The sequence below is a fragment of the Pelodiscus sinensis genome, chromosome 1, assembly GCF_049634645.1.
Source record: "Pelodiscus sinensis isolate JC-2024 chromosome 1, ASM4963464v1, whole genome shotgun sequence".
NCBI lineage: Eukaryota > Metazoa > Chordata > Testudines > Trionychidae > Pelodiscus > Pelodiscus sinensis.
In genome coordinates, this window is record NC_134711.1 from 183,361,790 (window position 1) to 183,389,645 (window position 27,856).

The 27,856-nt window shown below is 46.1% G+C and overlaps 1 protein-coding gene and 1 long non-coding RNA gene across 2 annotated transcripts in view; one reads left to right on the top strand and one right to left on the bottom strand.

The window, feature by feature from the left end:
- LOC142820956 (uncharacterized) overlaps positions 1-19,578 on the bottom strand; it is a 66,257-nt gene extending 46,679 nt beyond the window's left edge. Inside the window, exon 1 of the long non-coding RNA XR_012897985.1 lies at positions 18,428-19,578. This is a non-coding gene — a long non-coding RNA (uncharacterized LOC142820956). The remainder of the gene's footprint in view (positions 1-18,427) is intronic.
- Positions 19,579-19,736: 158 nt separating this feature from the next.
- IFNAR1 (interferon alpha and beta receptor subunit 1) overlaps positions 19,737-27,856 on the top strand; it is a 41,315-nt gene continuing 33,195 nt past the window's right edge. Inside the window, exons 1-2 of the mRNA XM_075910979.1 lie at positions 19,737-19,878; positions 27,197-27,320. Coding sequence (XP_075767094.1) covers positions 19,809-19,878; positions 27,197-27,320 — 194 coding nt within the window. The 5' untranslated portion in view covers positions 19,737-19,808. The remainder of the gene's footprint in view (positions 19,879-27,196; positions 27,321-27,856) is intronic.

A 27,856-nucleotide genomic window follows, 5' to 3' on the forward strand; every position in this document is an offset into this window, starting at 1 on the left:
AATAAAGCTGCTTGTTAGCTGCCTAAACACAGAGGAGCGTGTTTTTGCTTCGACAATTTGGAGGTTCCACCGAGATTCCTAACGCGCCACTTGCCCGTATGGACGGACCGGCACTCCACTTCCAAACCTCTCAGAGCGCTCAAGAGAAGGTAAAGGGGATACCTGTTACGAAATCTCCTGGTTGAGGGCTTGGGATTTGAAGTGACGGCCGGCCATCGGGGTAAGGGGAGCTACGGAATTCAATTTTGTGGAGCGGCTAACATTTTTGTCTGTCTGTGTCTGTCTTTGTCTATTAGGCCTGTCTTATGTGTCACAGTTCCAAAAGGGCACACCGGTGTCTCTAGTGAGGCAGCCATGCGCTGGACCCTCTGAGTTCGGACGCTAAAAGCTGGTGTGGTGCCATTACTCTCTCTCGGCACACGGAACTGTGGGGAAGCTTTGTTGTCTCTCTCTGTTATTTGTGGGCGTAGTACTGACCTCTGAGGCTAACCCCAGGCCATAGTGCCCCATTCCGCCAGGCTGTCTCCAGGCGCCAGGACGTGGTGTTCTGCCGGGCTGGGGCAGGTGCCGGAAACCCCTGCGAGGCAGGTGGACCTTGAGTCCAGTGCTTCGCAACAAAAAGGGGGGGGGACCAGTGCGAGCAGGTGAATTCTTGATTCGGTGACTCGCAGAGCGAGCAGGCGGATTCTGATTCGGTGACTCGCAGAGCGAGCAGGCGAATCCTGTTTCGGTGACTTGCAGAGCAAGCAGGCGGATCCTGATTCGGTGACTCGCAGAGCGAGCAGGCGGATCCTGATTCGGTGACTTGCAGAATATGGTGTAAGCAGGCGGACTTTAGTTCGGTGTCTTACAGAATTAAGCGCGCGCATGAAATGGGGGTAGGTCAGTCTACAGGAATTCCAGTGCCTTTATGTTAAGTGTTTTCTGGTATAGGATCCTAATGAAGTCTGATATTAAGTGCCGGGTGTCTTAGGGCAGCGTCACTTAATAGAAACCCATGGGAACTAGACAATAAATAAAGATGCAGCTAAATGTGGAAACTATAGGAAAAATGTGAAAAAGGAGAAAAAAATGTGTGTGGAAAATGAGTATGAATGTAATGAGTGAAGAATGAATGCCGTTGCATAGGTCTGAGACTTGAGCTGATCCCAGCTGCACCAGGGCTCTCCCACGAGGGAGCTCTGAACGCAAGGGGGGGGGTCAGCTGAACCTCGAGACTCAGCGGATATGTGAGGGAGTGACGACTCCCCTTATTTCATGAGCTGCTAAGGTCTGACACTCTAGACCCGGCAGACTCTTTCTTTGGAGTGTGTAAAGTTAGTTTAAGTGGGGGTTAGTCTAAACACCCCCCACTCTGCCGAAAGGCACCCCTGTGTACTACATGTACGTGCATAATGGTCCAAGGACCTGTAAGCATTTAACAAATTGGAAAAGAGGAAAAATTAAAGCTATGAGGGATGAAAGTAAAGCTCAGAAAAGCAAAAATCCACCCTGCAGTAAGATAGGTAACTTAAAAGTTGCTGCAGCACCTCTGTGCCAAAATAATGCATAAGAAGTGGAAAAAAAAAATTCTCAGTTTGCACACCTATATCAACCAAGCTTGGGGGGAAAATCTGGCACAACATCACCCCTCTATCCCTCTTTATAACGCATACACAGGTAGAGAGGAAACATGAAAAATAACTGAAAGGAATTAGCTCTTCCCTTTGAAAACACGGGCTCCTGTAACAAACTTGCCCGATCCAAAGCAAAACAAAGTTTAAAATAAGTTTAATAGTTTAAAGAAAGTGTTCCTCCAAATCCTAAAGGGGAGGAAAAAAAAAACAAAACAAACCTGCTTTAAGAAATGACTTGTTTCTTGCAGCCTCTTTTAATCATCTTAGCAATGAAACAGTCAAGTTAAACATTTAGCTACAGACACTTTGTTAAATCTATTAAAGAGAAAATAAGGAATTCTACTGAAACTTAATTGGTTAACCGCATAAAAGAATAGAATCTATACATTGTAAATTTGTAAAACCTGCACCCTAAGGGTTAAATGTGTCTTCCAAAGAACCTAATTATTGTTTAAAAAAATCCAAGCCCAGAAACTTCACAGTGTTTCTGGTCAAGGCTGAGCTGATAGCACTTTTGGCTTGCTTTCAGATCCAAGGTTGTGTGTGTCTGCAAACTGCCTGTCTGTTCTGGAAGGGGGGGGAGCACTGTCCCCCATAAGTAAGTCTGTAACATTGCATGTGATTCTTTTCAGGAAAGGAAAACCTTTTTGCTTGCTGGAATAGTAACTAGCAAGCACCTTGTTCTAAGAGTTTCTGTAGCAGTAAATAAAATAAGCCTGGTCTGCAGTACAAGAGAAAAACTGAGGCATGCCACTGATAAGGAAAGCTAGCAGCTCAGAGGTAATTCAAGAGAGTGGAAGGTCACGAGTACTGATGAAGCTCTCTTGTTCTCAGAAAGTTACAGCTCACTCACCCATAGAAGTGGTAAGGAACTAGATGTAACTAGTTCCCCTAGCAGATCTTAGGCAGTATTTTAAGTTATAATGGGCCACCCCGACGGGGGTAGAAATGTTTTCTTTGTCTTTCAGATCATCAAGAAGCGCTAATATCATATGAAAATTAACCGAAGGAAAAAAAAAAAACCATGGTTCTGTGTCATGACATAAGTTTGTGTTCTGTCCAGATTTGTCTTGTGTGTATCTTGATTGTGATATATGTATTTCAAACGTTGTGTGTACAATATTGTTGTTCTAATGAAAGAATAATTTAAGTCCCTTGAATAATCTTAATATTGTGCTTTATATAAATGGTTCTTGCCTTTATAATTTTAGTAGAGTTTTAGTAGCAGGCTATGCAGTTTGTACTGTCTAGAATGTAGTGAAATCTGCTCCTCTACCTGCTGTTTTTCCCTTCTCTCCTACCATCGCCAGCTCCTACGCCGTCTCTTTCAGAACTGGCCCTCCTGCAAGACCAAGCCCCAGAATCGGAAAAGCAGGAGTGGAGACTGGCAGGGTGCACCTTGCACCCAGACCACTTGTGGTGCAGCTCTGATGGCCACATTGTTGCCCCAGTGGTCTTGCTACCTCACCTTGCCCCCGTGCTCCCTAGATTGTCGCACGTTGGCAAAAGGGGGGATGGTAGCAATCCTAAAACAAAATTGGTTTGCTCCCAAATTCTCCCAAGCAGCCAAAGATTACTGTCTGGCTTGCCCTGTCTGCCAAGCCCACAACGTGGGTAAACCTGTAAACACAGTTCCGGTAACCAGACCTCCGCCTTTGGGACCATTTCTGAATTTACAAATGGACTTTATTCAATTGCTTAAATGTCAATCTTTTAAATAGTGTGCTGGTTATTGTCTGCTTGTTTTTGGGATGGGTAGAAGCTTATCCCTGAAGGAAACATGATGACATCACAGTAGCTAAGAAACTTCTAAATTATTACATCCCATCATGGGGAATACACCTTGTGATCTCCGGTGATAAAGGTCTCCACTTTACTGGGCAAATTGTTCAAAAAAAACCTGGAAAAGTACTACTCTCCCAGACAAGCACTGCACTGTGCACGACACCTGGAGCGCGCAGAAGCAGTAGAAAGATGAAACAGGATTTTAAAGAACAAACTTGCTAAAATATGTGAGAACTCTGGATTAACATGGGTAGAAGCACTCCCGATTGCCCTAATGAGCATGAGAGCCACTCCTAATCAGAAAACTGGACTCAGTCCACATGAAATTGCATGTGGCCAACCTATGAGACTGTTAAGCAGCCCAGAAATTAACCTGGCTGATGCCACACTTGTTAAAAGAAGCATAGTCAAGTATTGCCAGGAACTTATGAGGTGTGTACAGTCTTATCATTCACAGGTTAAGGCCCCGACTGAGCTGTGCCTTAAACTACAACCAGGAGACTGGGTTTGCGTGAAAGTTCACCAGCGGAAGACTGCCCTGAAACCCAGGTGAAAGGATCCCTACCAAGTCCTTCTGACCACCCATACTGCTGTAAAGTGCGAAGGATTGCCCACCTGGATTCACGCATCCCACTGCAAACCCGTTCCAGTCCCTACAGAGGTTGTCCCCAACAAGGAGCACCGCAGACCTGGTACAGGAGACCCAGGTCCAGAAGCAGATGGGAATCACCACAGACCTGGTACCAGAAACCCAGGTCCAGAAGTAGACGAGGATCAGCACAGGCTTGGTACCGGCAATCCAGGCCCAGAAGCAGACGAGCCTGAGAGACCAAGGCTAAGGTACCAGCTGCGGCCCAGAAGAACCTGCCAGCGATAGGTGAAGCAAACTACGAAGTCCTGAAGAACAGCCAGCATGAGGCTGGACAAACAATTCATGTTGAGTTTATGCTTAATCTTGTTTTTAATATTTAGTAGTTATAACCTATATGGTTCAAATGTGTTTATGCTTTTAATGAACCAAGTTTCCCAAGAATTTAATTCTACAGGTTGCTGGATATGTGCTCACAGTCCGGTATATTCAGAAGGAGGCATCCCAATGATTCCAGTCCCACTAAACAACACTCAAATAAACGGCACACTGTTTAGTAAACTAAGCCAAATGATACTTGGCAGGATAAAGGGTTTACTAACCCAGGGTATATCCGCCTAGCCTTGACCCCAATTGGAAAGTACTGCTGGACATGTAACGGTTCAGGAGCCAGGGTGAGAAAAAGCCAAAACCGAATGGCCCTAGACTATGTCCTAGCTAGTAAGAGCGGGGTTTGTGCCTTAGTAAGAAGAAAATGCTGTGGGTATATTTCTGACACCAGCAAAGAAGTAAAGGAAGATGCCTCAGAAATTAAAAGAACTGTGAAACGCCTAAGGCAGGGGGAAGACTGGACCCTCTGGGATTGGTTGGGAGGCTAGTTTGGACATGTGGGAACTTGGATTTTGCAAAGAGTAGTTTTAGTATTGGCTATATTCTTTTGTGCTTATTGCTGTTTCTTGTTAATCAAATGCTGTATTTCTTGTATTCTAGAAAACACAAGATAGACCCTTACCAAAGGGAATGTGGAACTCATGATGTTAAAATAGGATGAGCAGAGAAAGGAACAAGAAATGTACATAAATACTTTAATGGAAAATGGAGGTATAAAATGGTTTCAAGGTTAGCCTTTAAAAGGCTAAAAGGGGGGAGTTGTAGAAGCTGTAGAAACCATTTTCATATTTAGCTAGAAGCCATCTTGTATATCAGAAACCATTTCAGCTTTTCTCTCAAGCACGTAGACCAGAGTGAACTTTCTGTCACCCCGTGAGAAGAGGCCTACAGGATGGGCTATTGGTATGTGTTAATTGGGCTGGTTGGGACAGGAGATGTACTCCCTCGCACCTGTCCGCCATCTTGTTGATAAGGCTTTGTTTTTCCAAATTTAATTGAGGATTTCTGTAATTGGATGCCCTGATGTCAGACTGTTTGGTTAAGGGTATAAAGATACTAGGATTGATTGTATTAGCAGCTTTACTGGGTCTGGCTCTGCTGTGACCACGTTTGGCTCATGCTGTGCTTTATTAATTAATAAAGCTGCTTGTTAGCTGCCTAAACACAGAGGAGCGTGTTTTTGCTTCGACAGCACCAAGAGAACTCCTAAACAACAGTTCTACACAGTGTGCCTGAATGGATTATCCCAGTAATCAGCAAAAAATGCTATGCAGCAATTTCTCCTACAAAAACTAGGCCTTGAGTTAAAGGGAAATCTCCAATAGTTGTAGGACAAAGACCCAAGTGAAAACTTCATAGCAAATCCCCTACAAATAGGCCAAATTCAACTGATTTCACATTTAAAGATGGAACTGACATTTACCAAGGTTTGCCGAGGTGTGCCACCGGCCCCCAGCTACATAGCCCACATATGTGCTAAATTCCAAACTGCTTAACAGACCAAAGGCTCATCTCAAATAAAGAAGATGTCACTAATTTGTTTACTACCACACAAACATTGTGCTGAAGTAAAATGTACTATGGTATTTGTTTTCAAATTATCTTAATAGTTTAGAAGAGATCACTTTTCAGGGAGTCTCAGTCTGTGGCAGAGAATTCAGTTGTCAACTTTAAGGTTCTTTTTCAATTTTGTCTCTCCTGAGGGGTCCCTGAGAACAGAGTGTTTGAGGAAGTGGAAGGAGAGCTGTTTGGGGATTTACCAGTGAAACAGAGGAAGGAAAATGCCCATTCACTGAACCTGCAAAGTTTCACAGAAACCTATAGGCTACGTCTACACTGGCCCCTAATTCCGGAAAAGTCACGCAAAGCAGGTAAGTCAGAATAGGGAAATCCGCGGGGGATTTAAATATCCCCCGCGGATTTAAATAAACATGTCCGCCGCTTTTTTTCCAGCTTGGGGAAAAGCCGGAAAAAAGTGTCTAGACTGGCGCGATCCTCCGGAATAAAGCCCTTTTCCGGAGGATCTCTTATTCCTACCTTCAGGGAATAAGAGATCCTCCGGAAAAGGGCTTTATTCCGGAGGATTGCGCCAGTCTAGACGCTTTTTTCCGGCTTTTCCCCAAGCCGGAAAAAAAGCAGCGGACATGTTTATTTAAATCCGCGGGGGATATTTAAATCCCCCGCGGATTTCCCTATTCTGACTTACCTGCTTTGCGTGACTTTTCCGGAATTAGGGGCCAGTGTAGACGTAGCCATAAGGTTCAACAAACCCCAGGCAGAGTTCCAGTGAAACAACTGCTTCTCCTACAGTCTGTGCATTTTTCCCTCAAGCGCACACACACATATAACTACAGCTGCAACCAATAACCTACTCCATGAGTCTGCAGTAAGGAAATTTCTAAAATCACATCTTAACTTCTGATGAGGCCTAGCCATGCAGCCCTTTGCATATATGGTTTCTATAGTTTCCAGCCATCTCACTGCACAGAAGTGTTTAATTGCCTGGAAGAAAGTTGCTTAGCACAACCATTTGCTTTAACCAGGCTTATGATTGTCTGTGGATCAAAGACCTACTTGGCAGCAGCTGTTTATAGAATTGTAAGATTAGAAGGGACCTCAGACATCATCAAGTTTGTTATGCCTAATTCATCAAAAACAGGTGATAATCCAGATATTAACACTTACCAGTATACCACTTTCCAGTATAACTATATTAATATCATTCCTTAGTTTGGTTTTCATATTAAGGACACAGTCCTAGAGATTGTTTTGATATAGACCATCCATAGAGTTACAGTAATAGGATCAAAATCCAACAAAAATAAATCCAAAGGATAGCTATTTGTAGGAAATTGGCTACACGTGTTTATCTCCTGAAAAAAATAAGCCCACTTCCTGCCAAGTAGCTTTAAAGGGGTTATCTGTAGAGTCCATTTTATTATGGGAACTTATTGCTGAAAGGTTATATATTGAGATCTGTGACTGATATTTTGTAGCTACAATCCATTGTCCAGTGCTGTGATGCAGGGAGCCTCTCAATACCAACTGGCAGGGGGCACATCAAACCCTAACTCACATCATAAAATCATAGATTACTATAACTGGAAGGGACCTTGAGAAATCAAGTCCAGTCCCCTGCCCTCATGGCAGGACTAAGCACGATCATCCCTGATAGATGTCTGTCCAACCTGTTCTTAAATATCTCCAGTGATATAGATTCCACAATCTCCCTAGGCAATTTATTCTAGTGTTTAACCACACTGACAGTTAGGAAATATTTCCTAATGTCTGACCTAAACCTCCCTTGTCCGACCTAAACCTCCCAAACAGTTTAAACCCATTGCTTCTTGTCCTATCATCAGAGGTCAAGGAGAATAATTCCCCTCCTCCCTTTGATACCCTTTTAAATACCTGAAAAACCACTATCATGTCCCCTCTCAGTCTTCTCTTTTCTAAACTAAACAAGCCCAATTCCTTCAGCTTCACTTCATAGCTCATGTTTTCTGGACTTTTAATCATTTTTGTTGCTCTTCTCTGGATCTTCTCCAATTTCTCCACATCTTTCTTGAAACATGGTGTCTAGAACTGGACACAAACAATACTCCAACTAAGGCCTAATCAATGCAGAGTAGAGCGGAAGAATGACTTCTCATGTTTTGCTCACAATACCCGTTAATGCTTTTTTTGCAACAGTGTCACACTATTGACAACATTTAGCTTGTGGTCCACTATGACCCCTAGATCCCTTTCTGCAGTACTCCATCCTAGATAGTCGCTTCCCATTCTGTATGTATGAAACAGAGTGTTCCTTCCTAAGTGGAGTACTTTGCATTTGTCCTTATTAAACTTTATGACTACGTCTAGACTACATCCCTTTTTCGTAAAAGGGATGTAAATTAGACGTATCGCAATTGCTAATGAAGCGGGGATTTAAATCTCCCCCGCTTCATTAGCATAAAAATGGCTGCCGCTTTTTTTCCACACGGAGCTTTGTCGGAAAAAAGCGCCAGTCTAGACGCTGATCTTGTGGAAAATAAAGCCTTTTCTGAAATATCCCTTATCCCTTATTTCAAGAGGGATAAGGGATCTTTCAGAAAAGGCTTTATTTTCCGCAAGATCAGCATCTAGACTGGCGCATTTTTCCAACAAAGCTCCATGCGGAAAAAAAGCGGCAGCCATTTTTATTCTAATGAAGCGGGGGAGATATAAATCCCCGCTTCATTAGCAATTGCGATACGTCTAATTTACATCCCTTTTACGAAAACGGGATGTAGTCTAGACATAGCCTGTCCTATTTACCTCAGACTACTTCTCCAGTTTGTCTACATCATTTTGAATTATGACCTTATCCTCCATTGCAGTTGCAACCTCTCCCAGCTTGGTATCATCTGCAAACTTAATAAGTATACTCTCTGCACTATCATCTAAATCGTTGATGAAGATATTGTACCGAACCAGTCCCAAAACAGACCCCTGTGGAACCCCACTTGTTATGGCATTCCAGCATTACTGTAAACCATTAATAACTACTCTCCTAGAACGGTTATCCAGCCAGGTATACACTCACCTTATAATAGCCCCATCTAAATTGTACTTGCCTGGTTTATTGATAAGAAGATCATGCAAGACTGTATCAAATACCTTACTAAATCTAGATATACCACGTCCACTGCTTCTCCCTTATCTACAAGACTTGTTAGCCTATCATAGCTAGACTACAAGCCTCTTTCGAAAGAGATTGTCTAGACAGCCACAAGAAGTTTGTTCTTAAAATATGTTTGGCAGACAGTTAGGGTTGCCAGGTGTCCAGTATTGAACACCTAAATGTCCAGACACCTAAAATGTCCAGTATTTTCTGATTTTTTTTCCCAGGCAGGAGGCTAAAATCCCGGGTGTCTACCAGGTTCCACAGGGGAGCTGTCCAGCCCAGCGCAGGGAGACAAGATGGTGGGCAACCGTTGGCAGCCTGTTAAGGCCAAAAAGCCTCAAAAGCATTTCTTAAAGGGGCCACGCTGGGTCCTTTTTTTGTTGTTATTCTTGGTCAACAACTTTGGTCTCCCCCCCCTTTTTTTTCTCAACAGAATTTTTTCCCCGGTGTTTTTTTTGGGGAGCGGGAAGAGTGTTCAGTATTTTTGGTTAAACCATCTGGCAACTCTACAGACAGTGCCTTAACCTAGCCTGTGCTAGTCAAAGGAAAGTTGTTTCATAGGCTTGACTGTGTCGCTAGGAGTGACCTAAGACACTAAAAATCAGACAGCCGGTCCCCGAGTTGCGAACGGTCGACTTACAACTGTTCACAGTTACGACCAAAACTGTCGTAAATGGCGGACCCCGAGTTACGAACGCGATCCGTGCTTACGAACAGTGTGGTCACGTGGAACTCTATTGGGTCTGACTTACGAACAAACCAAGTTACGACTAATTGCTTGGTCCATAACCGGTTCATAAGTCAGAGAGAGGCTGTATTTGCATGCAAGCTAAACAAAGCCATCAGGCAAGCAAATGAGGACCCCTTAGCCATCTTAAGAGAGGATGAAACCTTCCTGCCTCTTGAAATGGGGTCACTGAACTTTGGGAAGAAATAAACAGAGGCAAAATGCCATTTTCTCATCCATCACCGAGTGACAATCAGATAGAGGAGGGCTACTCAATACGCGGCCCACGGGCAGCACACAGCCTGTTTGTTTGTGGCCCACAGTACAGTTTGGTTTAACTCGGGGCTCAACAAGAGGCCCACAGGTGGGACCCTTTGAACATGGCCTCCAATGGGAGCACACTCCACAACGGTGAGTCAATATAATGGTCTTCTGTTGATATGCATTTTAGTAGTTAAATTCCTGGACTGTCAGTGCTCATTAAAAGTGCTGTCATATGGGTGGAAATTGAGTAACTATAGCATTTTATTAATATCAGCAGAACTGACTTAAATGGGGCTTGCATGTTGTATAGTCTTGCATTAATCTTTGTATTCATGCCCATCAGTGTGAAAGAAGCTATTTGCATATATATTTGTAAGTATATGCAACCACACTTAAGTTGTAACCCTCGGCATGTGCTGTGAGTATCACTGTGGCCCCTGGGGCTTTCAAAATTGAGTAGCCCTGAGACAGAGGATCCTTTGAGCCTATGAAATTTGAGTCTGCTATTTTGGAGGAAACTAATTTAAGATAAGCACGTTTTATTAACTAGAAAGGATGTATTTTATTTGTAACCTTCACTCCTAGGTGTAATCACTGAAACCTATGTTCCTTGTTAATAACATTATTTTTTATTTATTACCAATGCATCTCAAAGCTTTATTTTAAACAAAGCATGGGCCTTCAGTATTTTTATTACAAGGCACTTTACCAACATTAATATACTGAGCCTTTTCCACCCCTTTTGCAATAGTCAAATATTATTCCTATTTTACATATAGAAAACTGATGTAAAGAAATGTTGTTGTTTCAGCTCTTTCAGTTCCTGGATTTTAGAGAGACAAGGTGGGTGAAGGTAATATCCTTCATTGCACCAGCTTAAGTTTCTCTTTTCTCACCAACAGAAGTTTGTTAAAATAAAAGATATTATCTCACCCACCTGGTCTATCTAGTACAGAAAGATTAGCTGACTTATACACGGTTACAGAGGAAGTTGTGGTAAAGCTGGCAATAAACCCCAGACATGTTATGTCCTTGTTTTGTACTTTAATCACAAAGCTCTGGTTTTTGGGTGTTTTGTTGTTGTTGTTTTTTAAATAGCTTACTTTTAAAATATATATTTTTAGTTATAGAAATTTGGTATTGTACAAATACAGATTCCCTACAAAAGTTCTCTCCCATTTGTTGTCTTCACCATTGTTTACTGTATTTATCAACTTTGGTGTTCTGTAGACTAGGGTTTATAAAGGGCCATACAGCAGATAATTTGTTGGCAGAAATTTTAGTTTCACCTAGGATTGGGGTCTAATCACATCCACGACTCAGATGAAAAATGAGAGTTAACAATAAAAGACTGTTAATTCTCTTTTGAAACAGAGCATGAGTTGGTAATAGGGTTACTGGGTGAGTTAAAAAAAATACTGGACACACTTGATCTCAAATGGGGGTGGGGGACCAGCCGGGAGTGGGGGGGCCAGCCGGTGGGAAGTAGGGCTGGTGTGGGGGGGGGAGCGGGGCTGGCCAGAGGAGTTGGGGGGTTGTCAGGAGCAGTGGGCCTGCTGGCCATGGGAGATTGGGCGGGGGAACCAGCTGGCAGGTGGGGGGTTGGCTTGGGGAGATCGGAAGGAGGAGGGGAGAACTGGCCACCGGAAGCAGGGCTGGCGGGGGCAGCAGGGCTGGCCGGGGACAATTGGAAGAAGTGGGGGAGAATCAGCCAGCCAGGAAGGGGTCGGGAGGTGCGGGACGGGGGGGAGCAAATCAGCCAGCAGGGAGCAGGACCGAGCCGGGCACATGCAGATCCCAGGGCATTGCCTGTCCCACACACGGTCCCAGAGAAGCACAAGTGAGTCCGGGTGCGGCTCCACAACACGCTGGAACCGAACTCTGGAGTATGTTCAGGGCTTCCCCTCCTCTCCAAGGCGTCACACGCAACCAGAGGCTCCCAGAACTGATCGCGCCCCACCTCCCAGCCACTCCCCTCACCCCTGCCAGGCTTCCCTAGGGCACCCAGCCAGAAAACCGGAAAATACTGTTCTGATTTTTTTTTTTACTGGACAGAGGGCCCAAAAACCAGACTGTCTGGTTGAATACCGGACACCTGGCAACCCTAGTTGGTAAGGCTATCTAAGGTGCTTAATGAAATCTCTGAATCTTTATTTCTGTGTAGCCCAAGGTCCAGTGTGTTTCAGCAACAGCCCTAGAACTACAAGTTGTGGACTACAAACTGCAGCATGTTGAGGGAACTTCCTGGTTCCTGCCAGGATGTGCTCTCTGCCCGCAGCAGGGTCTCAGCAGGGACTGTGCTAGAAGCAGCACAGAGGCTGCATGCTGAGAGAAAGGGCTGCTGAACTGTGATCCTGTTTTATGATTTTACAGGTAGGACCAGAAAGGGCTATAGAGCACCCTGAGAGGAGTTTAAGTGACACAAAGGGAGAATCTGGACTTGGTTATTGTGGGGTTTAGTTACTGTGGGAGTTGGAACATGTTGTAAGGGGGCTTTGTTGTGTGCTGTAACCTCTGCACCCAGGAGGGTCTCAGCAGGAACTGTGTTAGAAGCAGCACAGAGGCTGCATGCTGAGAGAAAGGGCTGCTGACCTGTGATCCTGTTTTATGTTTTTTACAGAATAAAGCCTGTTTCTGGTGGTTTGTCTGAGTGGATCTGGTCTCAGGTGCACATACACACACAATACACAATGCAGAGCATACCAAGCAGCCTCAGGCCTAGCCTCAGGTGTAAGAAGTCTGATGTCTCTAGAATGCTAGAGGTTGTTGGGAGTTAGATTGACCCCTGCTGATTTTTTTTTTTTTTTTGTAATTTCCAGAAGCTGTCAATTTCATATTAATCTATCAAGCATCTCAGAATAGCCAAAAGCAAAGTATGCTGGTCACATATCTTCCTGTTCTTTACAAGCTCCTAAAATAGGAGATGCAAGAAGGGGAACCAGAAGGGCACTGTACTAGCCCTTTGCTGCCAGAAGAATCTGCCAAGATTTTGCCCCTTTCGGCCACCCAGGTAGCATGGAGAGACTGAAAAGTAACATAACATTACATTGCATTACATAGCACCTTTTTTCAAAAGAGCACTTGCGAAAAAAGGCGTTCTTCCTCGTAAAACGAGGTTTTTCTCTGTCAAAAAAACTGCTGCGTTCTTTCAATTTACTTTTGAAAGAACATGGCAGCACTGTAGATGCAGGGGAAGTTTTTTCGAAAAAAGGCCACCCTGTAGTCTAGACACACCTTCCCTTCCCATATAAGACAAAACCATATCTGCATAACCCTTTTATGCGGGTATAATTGCACACATTATATCAGTATAGTTGAAGTGGCACGTCTTTTACATGCTGATAAACCCTTCGGGTATGTCCACACTACAAAGTTAGTTCGAACTAACTTTAATAGGCGCTACACTAGCGCTCCGCTAGTTCGAATTTGAATCGAACTAGCGGAGCGCTTAGTTCGAACTAGGTAAACCTCATTTTACGAGGATTAAGCCTAGTTCGAACTAGCTAGTTCGAATTAAGGGGTGTGTAGCCCCTTAATTCGAACTAGTGGGAGGCTAGCCCTCCCCAGGTTTCCCTGGTGGCCACTCTGGCCAACACCAGGGAAACTCTATGCCCCCCTCCCGGCCCCGGACCCCTTAAAGGGGCATGGGCTGGCTACGGTGCCCGTGCCAGGTGCAAGCCTGCCAGCACCCACCAGCAGACCCTGCACCTGGCACAGCACAGAGCCACCCACCCGATGTCCCCCAGCCCACCCCCTCTTCCCGGGACCAGGCTGGCGGCTCCTGGGAGCTTGCCCTGGACCGCAAGAGGCAAGCACCTTCCTGGGCTACTGCGGACATCGTGGACCTTGTCCACGATCTCCGCACTAGGCACAGGAAAGTGGCCGGCTAGGGCAGGAGAGCTGCCAGCCTGGCCACCCAGGAGCAGGTGTGCATGAAAATCAAGGGGGTCCACTGAGACCCCCGACCCTGAGCCCTGAGCTTACAATGGCCGTCCTGGGTCAGACCAAAGGTCCATCTAGCCCAGTAGCCTGTCTGCTGACAGCGGCCAACCCTAGGGACCCTGGAGGGGATGGACCGAAGACAGTGACCAAGCCATTTGTCTCGTGCCATCCCTCTCCAGCCTTCCACAAACTTTGGGCAGGGACAGCACTCCTACCCCCTGGCTAAGACCACTCCATGGACTCAACCTCCATGACTTGATCTCACTTCCCTTTAAACTCTGTTCTAGTTGTAGCCTTCACAGCCTCCTGCAGCAAGGAGTTCCGCAGGTTAACTATTTGCTTTGGGAAGAAGAACAACTTTCTCTTACTAGTTTCAAGCCTGCTACCCATTCCTTTCCTTTGGTGTCCTCTAGTCCTTCTTTATGGGAACTCAGGAAGAAATTTTTCTGAATGCACCCTCTCCACCCAACCCCTGCTTTTAGAGACCTCTATCCTGTCCCCCCTCCGTCTCCTCTTTTCTAAGCTGAACAGTCCCAGTCTCTGTAGCCTTTCTTCATCTGGGACCTGTTCCCAACCCCTGATCATGTTAGTTGCCCTCCCTTCTCCCAGCCTTTCTCTTCCCCTCTCCCACCTCCTTTTCCCGGTCTCCCCCAGTTTTGTTCAATAAAGACAGAGTCAATGTTGGAAGAAACGTTATCTTTATTTTGTACATCAATAAGAAGGGGGGCTAGGGAAGGGTAAGTGGAAGGAGGTGAGGGAGGAATGGGGTACGAGCCCCCGATGGGGAGGACTGGGCTGGCTCTGCGGGCTTCTGGGGGTGGAAGCTCTCCTGCAGCCCCCCAATTGCCCCCTCTCCCCAGATGGCAGCCTGCGGCAAGTGCAGCCGGGCTGATGGCCGAGTGGTGTGATGTGCCCAGTGTGGGTACTCCGGGCACTCCAAGCCAGAACTTCTTTGCAAGCGGGGCACCCCTTAGAACTGTGTGTCCGGGGTGGGGGTCGGGACCCTTTAAGCGCAGCCCTCGGCTAGCCTGAGACAGCATCTCCACGCTCTAAGTCCTCCTCTTATGCCCTGCCGGCACTGCTTCCGGCCATCCTTAAGCCCTGTTCAGAGTCCACTCAATGTGGACTTGCTAGTTCGAATTAGCAAAACGCTAATTCGAACTAGTTTTTAGTTCTAGACGCGTTAGTTCGAATTAGCTTAGTTCGAATTAACTAATTCGAACTAAGTTAGTTCGAACTAGCGCTGTAGTGTAGACGTACCCTTCGTGTCATCAACTTGTAAGGCTTTCAGGGCAGATTTCTCTTTTCTGCGTTAATGTAACACCCAGCATAACAAGGCTCCTATCCTGATTGCCAGGGCTTGACAAACGGTGGCAAAAACCGCTTGCCAGTCGCGTACTGCTCATGCGCAAGAGCCACTTTGCACATGCGCGCGCCGCGAATGAACGGGGCACGCAGCTGAAATCTACTCACCACAGGCAAGAAGATTGTATAGTTTGTCGAGCCCTGCTGATTGCTACCATAATAGAAAATGTTACTAGAAAAATAGAAAATGGTGATTGTATATTTATGGTCTGGAATACGCTGGCTTGAGAGCTTCAAAAGAGCCTTGCCAGTTAGAAGTGGTTGCAACTGCTGTTTTTGCGCAAGACTGGATCTAAGAATGAAGTGAATTATAAAGACAAACATCATCATCTAGCCTCAGACCCATCTATATAGGATTGGCTCTTTGACTCCTGCTTGTCCTTCCCAGTAGTTTATTAAACTTCGCAGATAATAAAAGGCTTTTATAGTTTGGGTCATCTTTTCTAGTTTTAGGTCTCCCAACCTTTATTTACCCTCTGCTTCTAATGCCACTATACTACAAACTGGTCAATGCCACTTACATTGGTGTAAATACACCAGTCTGTGTATCATTGCTTGCATTAGCGTGGCAGATACTCAACAGGAGTGCTTGTGTCTTCAGGGCACCATAGGTAGGTATCTCATCTGCCATTTGGTGTGATGCTTTTTAGGAAATTTTCACTGAGTATTGCAGGATGGAACTGACACATGGGGATCTCTGGGAGCTAGGAGTTTAGTTCCCAGCATGCAATCTCTACCATCCCATAATACCATCACTATTTTATTTGGTTTTTTAAATCCCACAAACCCATTCAGCACCTTTCAATGTCTTTCTTTGACAGAAGCATGGAGCACACCAAGCTCTGCACTGTTCTTATGATGTTGCAGATAATTAATAAACACAAATCAGATATCCAAAAAGGCAACTCACAGAAACTGTTGGGGAACATTTTAACTTCCCCAGACACTCATTAATGGGTCTCAAAGTCACCCTATTGTTTCAGACCAATTCCACAAGCCAATTACATAGGAAAGCCTTAGAACAGTGGTTCCCAATCTTTTGGGGCTGCCGGGCACCCGGCGCCCGGGGCCGCGCATGAGCCGCGCGCTTGGGGGGCGGGGCCTCTCATGCGCCACATGCCCAGGCGCAGCACCATGTATGCGCCGTGCACCCGGGCTGCAAGAATGGCTTGGGCCGGCCCTGGTCACTCGCCATGGCGCCTGCGGGCATGGCATTGGGGACCACTGCCTTAGAACATAACTTAATTTACAAGTTTGATTCCTATCACAGAGGTATGAATAAAGACATTGGCTGGATGGCCCACTACATTCCACAACCTAATGACATAAAAAACAAACAATGGGTACTTAAGAACAATTTGCACCTTTTCTATCAGCTTTATGTAGCATGGACACTGTCATTGACTATTCCTTTCCCCTTTTTTTCCTTCTCTCTCCCCCTTCATCCCATATTTATTTAGAAACTGGATCTTTAATAATTCCATTCATCTGAAGAAGTGGGTTGTGCCCACAAAAACTCATGATCCCATCTACATGTTTTGTTAGTCTTTAAGGTGCTGCAAGACTATTTGTTGTTTTTTAAGTTTTTCCAGTTACAGACTAACTCGGCTACCCCGCTGAAGCTTTTGTTGCAGATTCAAAAAGTATAACTGCAGCACTTCCTGTGGGTTTGCAAGCATCCAAGGCCATTAATCATTTCCTGTTGTGCAGGACTCTGACGCTCAGCAGTGTGGAGGATATAGTGAATGGACTTGTGGTGAGGCAATTCACAACATGCTGTGACTTTCCCCAGGGGTACACAGGATTCAAGACCGTCCTTAGGTATATGCAGCAAGCTGTGTATGCCTAGAGACAGTCCTCTGTCCATACCTCCCTCCCCCTCCCTCTCCCTCTCCCCCCGTGGGCTCAGTGCCAGTGTTCAGGCAGCCCTCATCCCCATCTCCTTGCCAGCACCCACTCCCACGGGCTCAGCAACAGCCACAACAGCCCTTCTTCTGGCCAGCTCCCCGTCCCACAGTGGGCTCAGTGCCAGCTCTGACAACTCCCAACACCATCCTCTATCCTCCCCCATGGATTTAGCACTGATTTTGGCAACTCCCACCCCCATCTCCCGGCCACCACCGTGCCCCCCTCCGCAGACTCTGTGCCCAGCCATTGCTCACCAGGTGGCAGTGAGTGGTGCAAGAATGGTCTGAAGGACACCAGGACACCTACACCGAAGGAGCTGGGAGCAGAAGTGCAGCCAAAGGCAGGAGGAAAGTAGTGATTTCCCCTTCAAAGTGCTGCTTCTCTCCAGCCAGCAGCACAACTGCCTTCTGCTCTCCAGCTCTGCACCACTTACCACTCATGCTGCCACTTGTTGCACTGAGGCACAGGTGAGCTTCTCTGTCCTGTGCCAGATTGCTAACTCCCTCAGACTGGATGGACCAGATGCCATTTCAGCAAATAGCATCGAGTCCATCTGATGTAGGAGAGTTGACAACCCTGTCCCGCACACCATCTGCCCCTGCAGTTCCCCATCCCCATGGAGTGGCCGTTCCTACTGCAGAGGTGGTACTTGGCTGTGTACGGCACCAGCACAGAAAGGGACAGCCCTGTCAGGATTATGAGGCATCTCACCACTATCTACCTGCCTGTAGTGTGCGGAATTCCTGTCTGTGCCTGTGTGCATCAAATCCCTAAAAACACCAGCATTGCCTTCCTGGCCTTGCTGTCTCTGTACAGGTAGTGATAGTCACACACCAAACCCTACTTGCTTGTGCAAGAAACCCCTATTGGAAAAAGCACAGGTGCTCTGATAGCCATTCTGCGAATGGCCATCAGAGCTTTCTTGCACAAGGGCGGCCATGGCAGTGTGGACGCTTTCTTGTGCAAAAGCGCATGGCAGTGTGGACACGCTCTTGTGCAAGAACTTTTTGCAGAAGATCTCTTCTGCAAAAAGTTCTTGCGCAAGAAGCCTGCAGCGTAGACATAGCCTTAGTGCCGTGTTCACCAACCAGTCAATCGCGATCGACTGGTCGATCCCGAGGCCTCAACCAGTTGATCACAAGGCGTTCTGGGCCTCCCATTTCCCCCCATCCCCAAGAAGCCCCACTACATACCTCGAACAACAATGGAGGTAGTGGCAGCTTCCCGCGGGGCAGACAGAAGTCCTACAGCTGTGCATCACTTTCGGAGGTTTGGGAAATGTGCTGGCTGCTTCCTTGCCCTAGCTCCCTGGCATTCTGGGAACTTACTGGGTAAGTCCCCAGAGGCGGGTGATGGGACTTTCCTTTCTCTGTGGGAGGGGGGAGTCAGGCCCGGAGGGGGCACGCAGCAGAGGCATTCTGACACATCCAATAGGAGGGAAACATTTCTCAACACAATTCAGCATCCTCATTCTCTGTTAAAAACATTAACATATTTTTTAAAATAAATTAGGTGCATTGCAAATCTCTTCTTAACTAAAACACAATCCAATGCAGTAAAATAGTATCAGTTAAGAGACACATTAAGTTCTTTAGGACAAGGAGCATCTTTTTGCTGGCACTAGCCCCAGAATAATTAGGCTCTTACCAAATTCACAGTCATTTTGGTCCATTGCACAGTCATAGGATTTTAAAAATTGCAAATTTCATGATTTCAGCTATTTAAATCTGAAATGTCATGGTATTTTAATTGTAGGGGTCCTAACCCAAAAAGGAGGTATCACAACCTGGCACGTACAAGCCCCTTATTTCTTCGCTTCTGCTAGCAAGCTATGTACTGCTTGCTGGCTACCCAGCTCTGAAGGAGTGCAGTGCAGCAGTAAGTATAATTCCACCCTTCTCTCCCCCAACTCCCTTTTGGGCCAGGTTCCCCCATTTTGAGAAATGCTATAAAGGCAGGAAAAAGGCCAGATTCAAGGGGAGAGGGGACCAGGTTTCACTGTTCATGATGCATTATTCATAACCATGAATTTAGCAAGACCCAAGGTGCAAGGAAATGGAAGGAGCAGCTTTTCCTCCTTCCCCCCAAAAAACTAATTTATGCGCTTACAGTAACTACTGAGCGGGGCTTGCAATAAAACACCTCGTGCTCGCGATCTCGGCCAATCTATCTACCCCCATGTTACTGGGAGCTGGTCCCAGCGCAGACTGAGGACAGGGCACTGCGCTGAGTTCCGTGCAGTCCCAGAAACGGGCCCCACCACGCCCGTTGTCACGCTGCCCGTGGGCAGGAACCACAAACACAAACTCAGGGGAGAACGCAGCAGCGGTCCCTAGACGAGACGTCACTCCCCACGCCGCCCCCGCTCGCTCTCGCTCTCGCTCCTCGCGGGTTTCTGGGAAGACAAGCGGTTTCTCCGAAGCCGGGAAGCGCATGCGCGCTGCGGCCCCGGGGGCGGGGCGGGTGCCGCGAGGCTGTTTTCCGTTGAAGTCTGTTATCCCGTGAGCCGGGCCCGGCGCTGAGACGCGCAGCCGGTGACAGCAGCGCCCCGGACGCCAGAGCCCCCGCGGGAGGATGGCGCCGCCAGCAGATCTGTGGGCGCCGCCGCTGCTGCTGCTGCTGGTGACAGCTGCCCTCGGCGCAAGTAAGCGCGGCGGCGTGGCCGGGGGGCGGGCAGGGGCCCTTCCGGGGGCGCGGGGCCTGCCCCGGCCGCTCTGTGCCCGCCGTGCGGGGCTGCGGGTCCAGCCCTGGAGTCGCCGCCGCCTGTTGAGCGGGGCCTGTGTGTGCCGCGACCCGGCCCGCCAGCCAGCGCCGCCCCCAGAGCGGCGGGGAAGGGGAGGGGGGACAGGGCCCGGCTGCGCGGTGTCCGCCTGAAGCTGGATCCAGCCGGGGCTCGGCCCAGTTAGCGGTTAGAGGGGGGCGCTTAGACCCCAGTAACCCCCCCCCCCCCCGGCGCTCAGCATTAGAGCGGCCTTCGTGGGATGTGGAAGCTGAATCGGCCCTGCCCACAGTATGGGATTGATCAGCACAGCCACTGCCCACGTTCCGTCGCTTGTGTGCCGCCTGGGCGCCTTGTGTAGGGGCTAGGCGCTGACTCCTCTGGGGCACCCCGGGGAATAACTGGTGGGTGCTGAGCAGTGCCATCCCTAGGGAGTGCGGGGCCTGGGACAGTGTGCCCCTGTCCCCTCTGCCTCCTCTTTGTCCACACTCCATCCCTTCTCCGAAGCCCCTGCCCTCTCTCTCCAGTTTTGGTCCCCAGAGCAATGCCAGGAGTAGGGATGTTCAATCCCTAGTCAAGAACTGTCAGGGTGGAATGGAATGAGACAAGCTGGGGACAGGTCTCTTGCTGCTGCTGGCACTAGGCTTTCCACTAACTCCCTAGGCTGTCTTAGAACCCACACCCCACAAAGCATGGGGCAGTTGCCCCAGTCTGTCCTATGTGCTGAGCACCCACTGGCACCTTCTCCCTCACCCGCCAGCCTTTTGCACCTGCCGCAATCAGCTGTTTCATGGTGTGCATGAGAGGCGGGAGGAAAGGGTAAATAGACAGTGTGCTGGTGGGAGGGGATAGAACAGAGTAGGAAAACGTGGAGCAGGGACAGGACGATGAAGTCTTGGACACAGCTGGGGATTGAGCATCCTCTGGCACATTGAAGAGTCAGTGTCTGTGGATGCAGATCTTCAGTGAGAGTGCTTCTATAGATTGCTATGTCTACACTGACACTGTGTTGGTCCTAATTACATCGACTGTGACTAATGTGCTCAGGGCAGTGCTGTTACTATATTAGCATATATGCGGCCCACAGCCATTTGTGGCCCACGGTGTAGTTTGGGTTTATGTGAGGCTCAACAAGTGACCCATGGGTGGGACCTTTTGAACATGGCTTCCAATGGGAGCATGCTCCACAACGGTGAATTAATATGATGATCTTCTTTTGATATGCATTTTAGCAGTTAAATTTCTGGACTGTCATTGCTCATTAAAAGTGCTGTCATATGCATAGAAATCGGGTAAATATTTCATTTTATTAATATAGGCAGAACTGACTTAAATGGGGTCTGCATGTTGTGTAGTCTTGCATTAATCTTTGTATTCATGCCCATCAATGTGAAGGAAGCTATTTGCATATATATTTGCAAGTATCTGCAACCACACTTAGTTGTGGCCCTCCGCATGCGCTGTGAGTATTATTGTGGCCCCTGGGGTTTCTGGAATTGAGTAGCCCTGGCGTAGAGAGTGTTGTGAGTCAGTTCATTTTTTAAATCCAAGGGAAATCAGAACACAGCAGAGGGAGACTTAACCACTTTCTTATTTTACTGTAAGCTGTAATCAGTTAAAACAAGCCCATTTGTTTTGCAACTTCTACAAAACCACATTACAGATCCAAGCACTGCAATAACTGTAACTACTGAGCAAGTTGTAACACAAGCATCAGGCTATGCAGACTCCTCCACAGAGAGGCACTTAGGTTCCCTTTTAAAAAAAAATAACAACAAAGAAAAACTCTGTAGTCATATGAGTAGATGCAATAATCTTTACAACTATTTTCAGTCTGATCCTCAAACATAAGGTAACTTTAGATGAGAAAATAGTTTCTTGTGATTATCTGAAGTTTCTTTTCCCTGATATGTTAATCTGACTGAAATGATTTCATGTGAAATAACCAAATGGTGTGTGAGTGTGCAAGAGGGGAATGCTTGTCATGGAAATTAAGGATTTATTTGAGGTGAACTCAGGGGAGTATGGCTTGGGAACATTTTATGTGTACAAATGGAGTGAGAAGTGGCAGTTCCTTTGAAGTCAAAAGGATATTGTCATCTTTAAAATGACACGTCTGTCTGTAGGTGGCATAAAACTCCACTTACAAGTTACTCCCAAAGATTACTAAGTAAAAAGTCAGTCAGCATTTTTTTTCTATTTAGCTCTGCATTTGACAGCACTACTGATTCTCTTGGATAGCCAGCTAGCTTGCACTGCTGCGAACAATGACATATATCAGTGGTAGGCAACCTATGGCCCGAGAACCATATGTGGCTCATTGGGGTTCTATGTGAGGCCCCAAGACATGAGCAAAGTTGCTAGATTCTACTGGTTTCAATCTGTCATTTTTTTGTACTGGTATTATAAAAGTGACATGACACATGAAGTGAGGTGTATGCTGATTGCATACAACATGACTGTAAAAGCTGTGCACTCCTGCATTGGGATGTTAACTTTCCATCAACTATTCTATTAGTCAATAAGAACTTGTACAAGAATCGGGGGCTCTTGTACGTTTCAAATCAGAATCACCCGCATGGAGGCTAGGCTTTGTGGTAAAGGCAGCAAAGGGGGCAGGAAGTGACTAGTCAACTAGTGTGTTGGCTATCCAATAAGCGTTTGCTTAGTAGTTGTGGCCCTCGGCATGTGCTGTGAGCATCATTGCGTTTATCGGATAGTCGATTAGTCGCTTACATCCCTACTCCTGCATTCAAACAAAGAACTGCTATGATTTAGTCAGTACACCTTGCAAATTCAAAGTATGCAAGCGAAGTTAGCAAAACTACTCCATCCCAGGATGTTATGCTTATAAGAAGCATATGGAATATTTTTCAGGGTGATAAGGCAACACGCCGCATTTATTGACAATATAACAAAGTAGCATATGCATTTACTCACACATACACTCATCCTGCAGATGAATAGTTACCAGTATGTTGCTCGGCCCAATCTATTGACCAGATAGGAGCCGGGTTCATGTCAGTACGGACTGATGCCCCTCCTCATCTTGATCTTAGCAGGATAGAACCAGAAGAATCAGATACCCAATCCTTTATAGGACTTTCCTTCCATGCAAGTCTATGCATTTTGCCTTATCAGGCCTTAGTCAGTCATTCAGCTTCACAATCAGTCTTCCTAGGACATGTGCTTATTGATAAGAAGTTGTCACAGTCATCTGGTATCAGTAAGCTGACAACCCCTCCTGGGTGTTGTCTTTCTGGCAAAAGTTATGATTGGTTCCCTATCAAGTGGTGCTTGCCTCTAGCTTCAGCGCTCATCAGTCTGCCTGGGTAGTCTGTGTCTTTTGAGTTGTTTACTTAGTTGATAATTATTTGGTGCTTCAGAGTCCTTCAGAGTCCTTCCGAAGCACCTCTGACCATTTGAGCAGGCAGAGGCCTGTACGCTTCTCTCTCCTCAAACATTCTCTCTCTCATTCACGCAAACAATACATTTAAGGCTACGTCTACACTGGCCCCTTTTCCGAAAGGGGCATGCTAATTTTACAGGTCGTAATAGGGAAATCTGTGGGGGATTTAAATATCCCCCGCGGCATTTAAATAAAAATGTCCGCCGCTTTTTTCCGGCTTTTAGAAAAGCCGGAAAAGAGCATCTACACTGGCCCCGATCCTCCGGAAAAAAGCCCTTTTCCGGAGGATCTCTTATTCCTACTTTTTTCCGGAGGATCGGGGCCAGTGTAGATGCTCTTTTCCGGCTTTTCTAAAAGCCGGAAAAAAGCGGCGGACATTTTTATTTAAATGCCGCGGGGGATATTTAAATCCCCCACGGATTTCCCTATTACGACCTGTAAAATTAGCATTCCCCTTTCGGAAAAGGGGCCAGTGTAGACGTAGCCTTACAGAATTGCAGCATGGAACAAAGAGGTACTACTAAATAACTTTGTTAAAAGTTACAAAGTCTTTCAACATTAAACTTCTTTCTATCTACTACAAGGCCTTACTAACACTAACATCACTATATATTACAATATTCCATCCCTTTACTTTAACATGCTAACATCAAACAAAGATGAAGCTAAGATAACAAAGCTGCCTGGCCCTCTGTGACGCCTACATCTTGAATTTAAGTTTAATACAATCCTTTTGCTAAAACATACCTTTTATTATAACTGACTTATTAGTTATAAAATTCCATTCCAGTGCTACAAGGAGACTGTCTTGGTTGCGACAATATGAGATGAAGAGGGGCAAAGTGGCCTGTTCAATAGCTTAGGTTGCCCATCACTGACATATATGCTCAACTTCACACCATAATGGCTTGTCCACAGTGGCAATTTACTGCGCTGTAACTTTCTTGCTCAAGGGTGTGAAAAAACACCCAAAGTCTATTAAGTTACAGCTCTGTAAAGCACCAGTGTAAACAAATGCTCAGAGCTCCTAACTACTCTTCTTGTGAAGGTGGTTTACCTAGTAGGGATGTTAAGCATACAATTCATTGATCATGTAATCAACAACATTTTTGACGACTAATCAATAGGGGATTGCATTGCAAGCACTCAGTCCCAGCTCATACTGGGTCCCGTTAACTACCCCTGTTGCGAGCTGCACTAAATGAATTTTAGGAACCAGTGCCAGGACCCAGCATGACCTTGGACTGAGCCAGCCAGCCTTCTAAAAAAATGTACTTAAAGAGCTGCAGGGGTAGGGAGAGAGAACACTTACAGCTACATGCAAACCAATAAGCACCTGCTTATTGTTTAATCATTTAATAGACTACTTAGCTAGGTGATTAACTGGTAAGCAAAAGCTATAGACTAAACGCATTGACCTCTCTCTCTGGCAAGTAAATTTTTTAGCAGGCTGTCCAGCAGCCCAGCTCAGTCCTGGCTTACACTGGGTCCAGGGCCCTGATGCATTTAAATTGTATTAGGAGCCAGGCAGGCAGCTCAGCTCTGTTCCAGCTCATGCCAGGTCCAGGAGCTCAGACCCTCCCTAGATGGGGGCTGCTGCCACCCGTGGCTGCTGCCTCTGAAACAGAGACAGCAGCACAGAGTGGCAGGGGGCTCCTCAGGAGTAAGGACAGAGCATACTGGCTGCTGGCCCCACCCTTAGGGGCTATAGAATAGTTGATTAACTGATAAGAATTCATGAAGTTACTCAACTATTCAATTAACCCATAGCTAACATCTCTAATCCCTATTACCTAGATTGAACATTGGGACAATTCTTTCCCAGCACTTTTGCCATGATCGCACTGCCACATTAAAGTGCTATGGCATTAGGGCTTTAAACTTGAATATGTAGACAAAACTTGAGTATCTAGTAGGGATGTTGGAGTTTAACTGATAAGTTGATGCCTATCAGTTAAACTCTGTCCACCAGCCAGCTCTGTAGGAGCAGGGCCAGGAGGAGCTACCACCCTACTCCTGGAGAGCCAGCTGCAGAGCCTGCAGTAAATCCTCCTTGGGAGTGGGGCCTGCAGCCCCTGCCAACCTGGCTCCTGGGGAGGAGGCTTCACTTATTTAAGCTTTATACTGCAGAGTCCATAGCACAGTGAACGCTAAGACTTTTGACAGTTACACTGTTTTTTTAACTGACTTTTTACATCCCTAGTATCCAGTAGAGTTGTGAATTCCGTGGATCTACTTGTGCATAATAAGTATGTGTATAAGTGTTTACAAGATTTGGGGGTTTGGTCAGTTTCACCCTAGCTTTAAAAAAATCTCCCAATAATCCCTGAGGCCATATTCCTCCGGGACTGGGTGCAATGGAAAGAGAGGACAGGCACTTTTTACAAAATTGAGTTGGTGTGATTTTGTGTACATACAGAGATCTGCTGACGAACAAAGGAGCCATTTTTACACACAATTCTTCAGGGTAGAAACACTTCAATTTAATCTGTTTTCAAAGCAAAACTTACTTAATCAACTATGCAGTTATTTCCTGACATCTGAAAATTGAAGCATTTTACTGGAAATCCTCAGCTTCCTTTGTTTTGACAGGGTGGTATATTCTTGTGCCATGCATGCTTTTCATTATAGAATTAGGTAACCTTTCCTTCCAGTTCTTAAAAGAATATTTTATTTAAGTTGCTGTTTGAAGGTGTGATGCATACAAAAATGAAACTTTGCACATTTAATTTCCTTTATCTCCTATGTGTACACAATAACTGTGTCTTTCTGTGACCTGCCACCATGTTCCTGTCTTCAAAATAACAAAAAAATCTGTTGAAGGCCAATTCCTTTTTCCCCACCAGCCTTCTTAAATAAAAAGATGCAAAGGATTAGTCCATCTTTCAACTTTGGACCATCTGTCTTCTCTCTGCTCACTCTTGTTCGTGTCTTGATGCATATTCACCCTTTTCTCTCCAAGCTTTTTATGGAGATTTACCCCCACCACTATTGAGCCAAGAGCAAATGTTGGTTTTCTGCAATGGAGTCCTGTGGTCATATTGTGTGGAGAAGTCTTTCTGGTTATTCTATCTCAGGGTGTGTCTAGACTACAGGATTTATTTGGGAAAAAAGTGGCCTTTTTTTCGGGGGGAAGGGGGAACTTCCCCTACGTCTAGACTGCTGCCGCATTCTTTCAAAATTAAATCGAAAACAAGGCTTTTTTTTCAACTTCAGTAAACCTCATTTTATGAGGAAGAACACCTTTTTTTGAAAGTGTACTGCCTCGGTGCTCTCTTTTGAAAAAGCAGCTCGCTTTTTTGAAAGAAGTGGCTGCAGTCTAGACGCTCTCTTTCGACAGAGGCTTGTAGTCTAGACGTAGCTTCAGAGTATATTGCAATAGGGGGAAAAGTCATGCATGTTCTGGGTTCACTTCACAGCTGTGAAATGGTAGAAAGCAACAGAGGTGATCTAGAGCTTGTGGCAGAGATCCAAAGTGTTGAAAGCTGGCATTGCACTTGCTTTTTAAATATTTTGGCTGATGTGCATTGAGAATCAGCATATTCTTCTAAGTACTAGGTCTTAAAACTCTGTACAAAAAAGAGAAAAACATTGAATCCAAGTTGTAGAGGAGAAATTTCTCTTTACATAGCTAAAGGAAGCCATGAATTATCTTATTTGAATAGGCTTAAGTACTTTAACTGTACTAAACTTGATACTCTATCTTAATTTTGAACATGTAAAGATTACTGTTGTGGAACAGATGTCACATATCCTTAAACTTTGTGTACAATAATGTTTTTCCCCCAACCTCTTCCTATCTCTTCCCTTCTTCCTACCCCAACATTTTTGTAGGCCAAATGAATCTTACAAGTCCTCAGAATGTTCAAGTTGATATTATAAACACAAATTTCACTCTAAGATGGACCTGGAATAGTGAGAATGACTTCAGTGTAACGTTTTCAGCTCAGTACCAACGGTAAGTTCACTATTTTACTGTGTGAGCCAAAATTATTTGACATTTATTTCAAGAGAAGGTAATGGGATGGAGGGGGAGAAGGGGACAAAACACAACCCCTTCTCCCCATGGTAGGTTTAATGATATAAAAATTGCATAAGAGCATGTTGCTTAGCTAAACAAAGAGATGTTTTTATTAGGGATGTTAAAGGTTAACTGGTTACCTGGTAAGCGTTAAGCTTAGGTGTGCTGAAAAGCTTACCGTGTAACCAGTTGAACGGCCAGCCGTGCCAAGCTGGAACAGCCCTGGATGAGTCCAGATGGCATCTTACGGGCAGTAGGCAGGCCCCTGCCTGTGTCAGGCCCCCAGCCCCAGCTGTGCCAGAGCAGCCCAGGCAGTCAATAGAGCCCTGGCTGCTCCAGAGTTGTTCTGAGCGTGGCAGCAGGACCTCAGTCCATGCCAAGGTGGGTCAATGAGATCCTGTGCTGGGGCAACCAGGAGGCACCCAGGCCAGAGAGATCCAGTCCTTAGCTGTCCTGGGTAAGCCAACAGGACC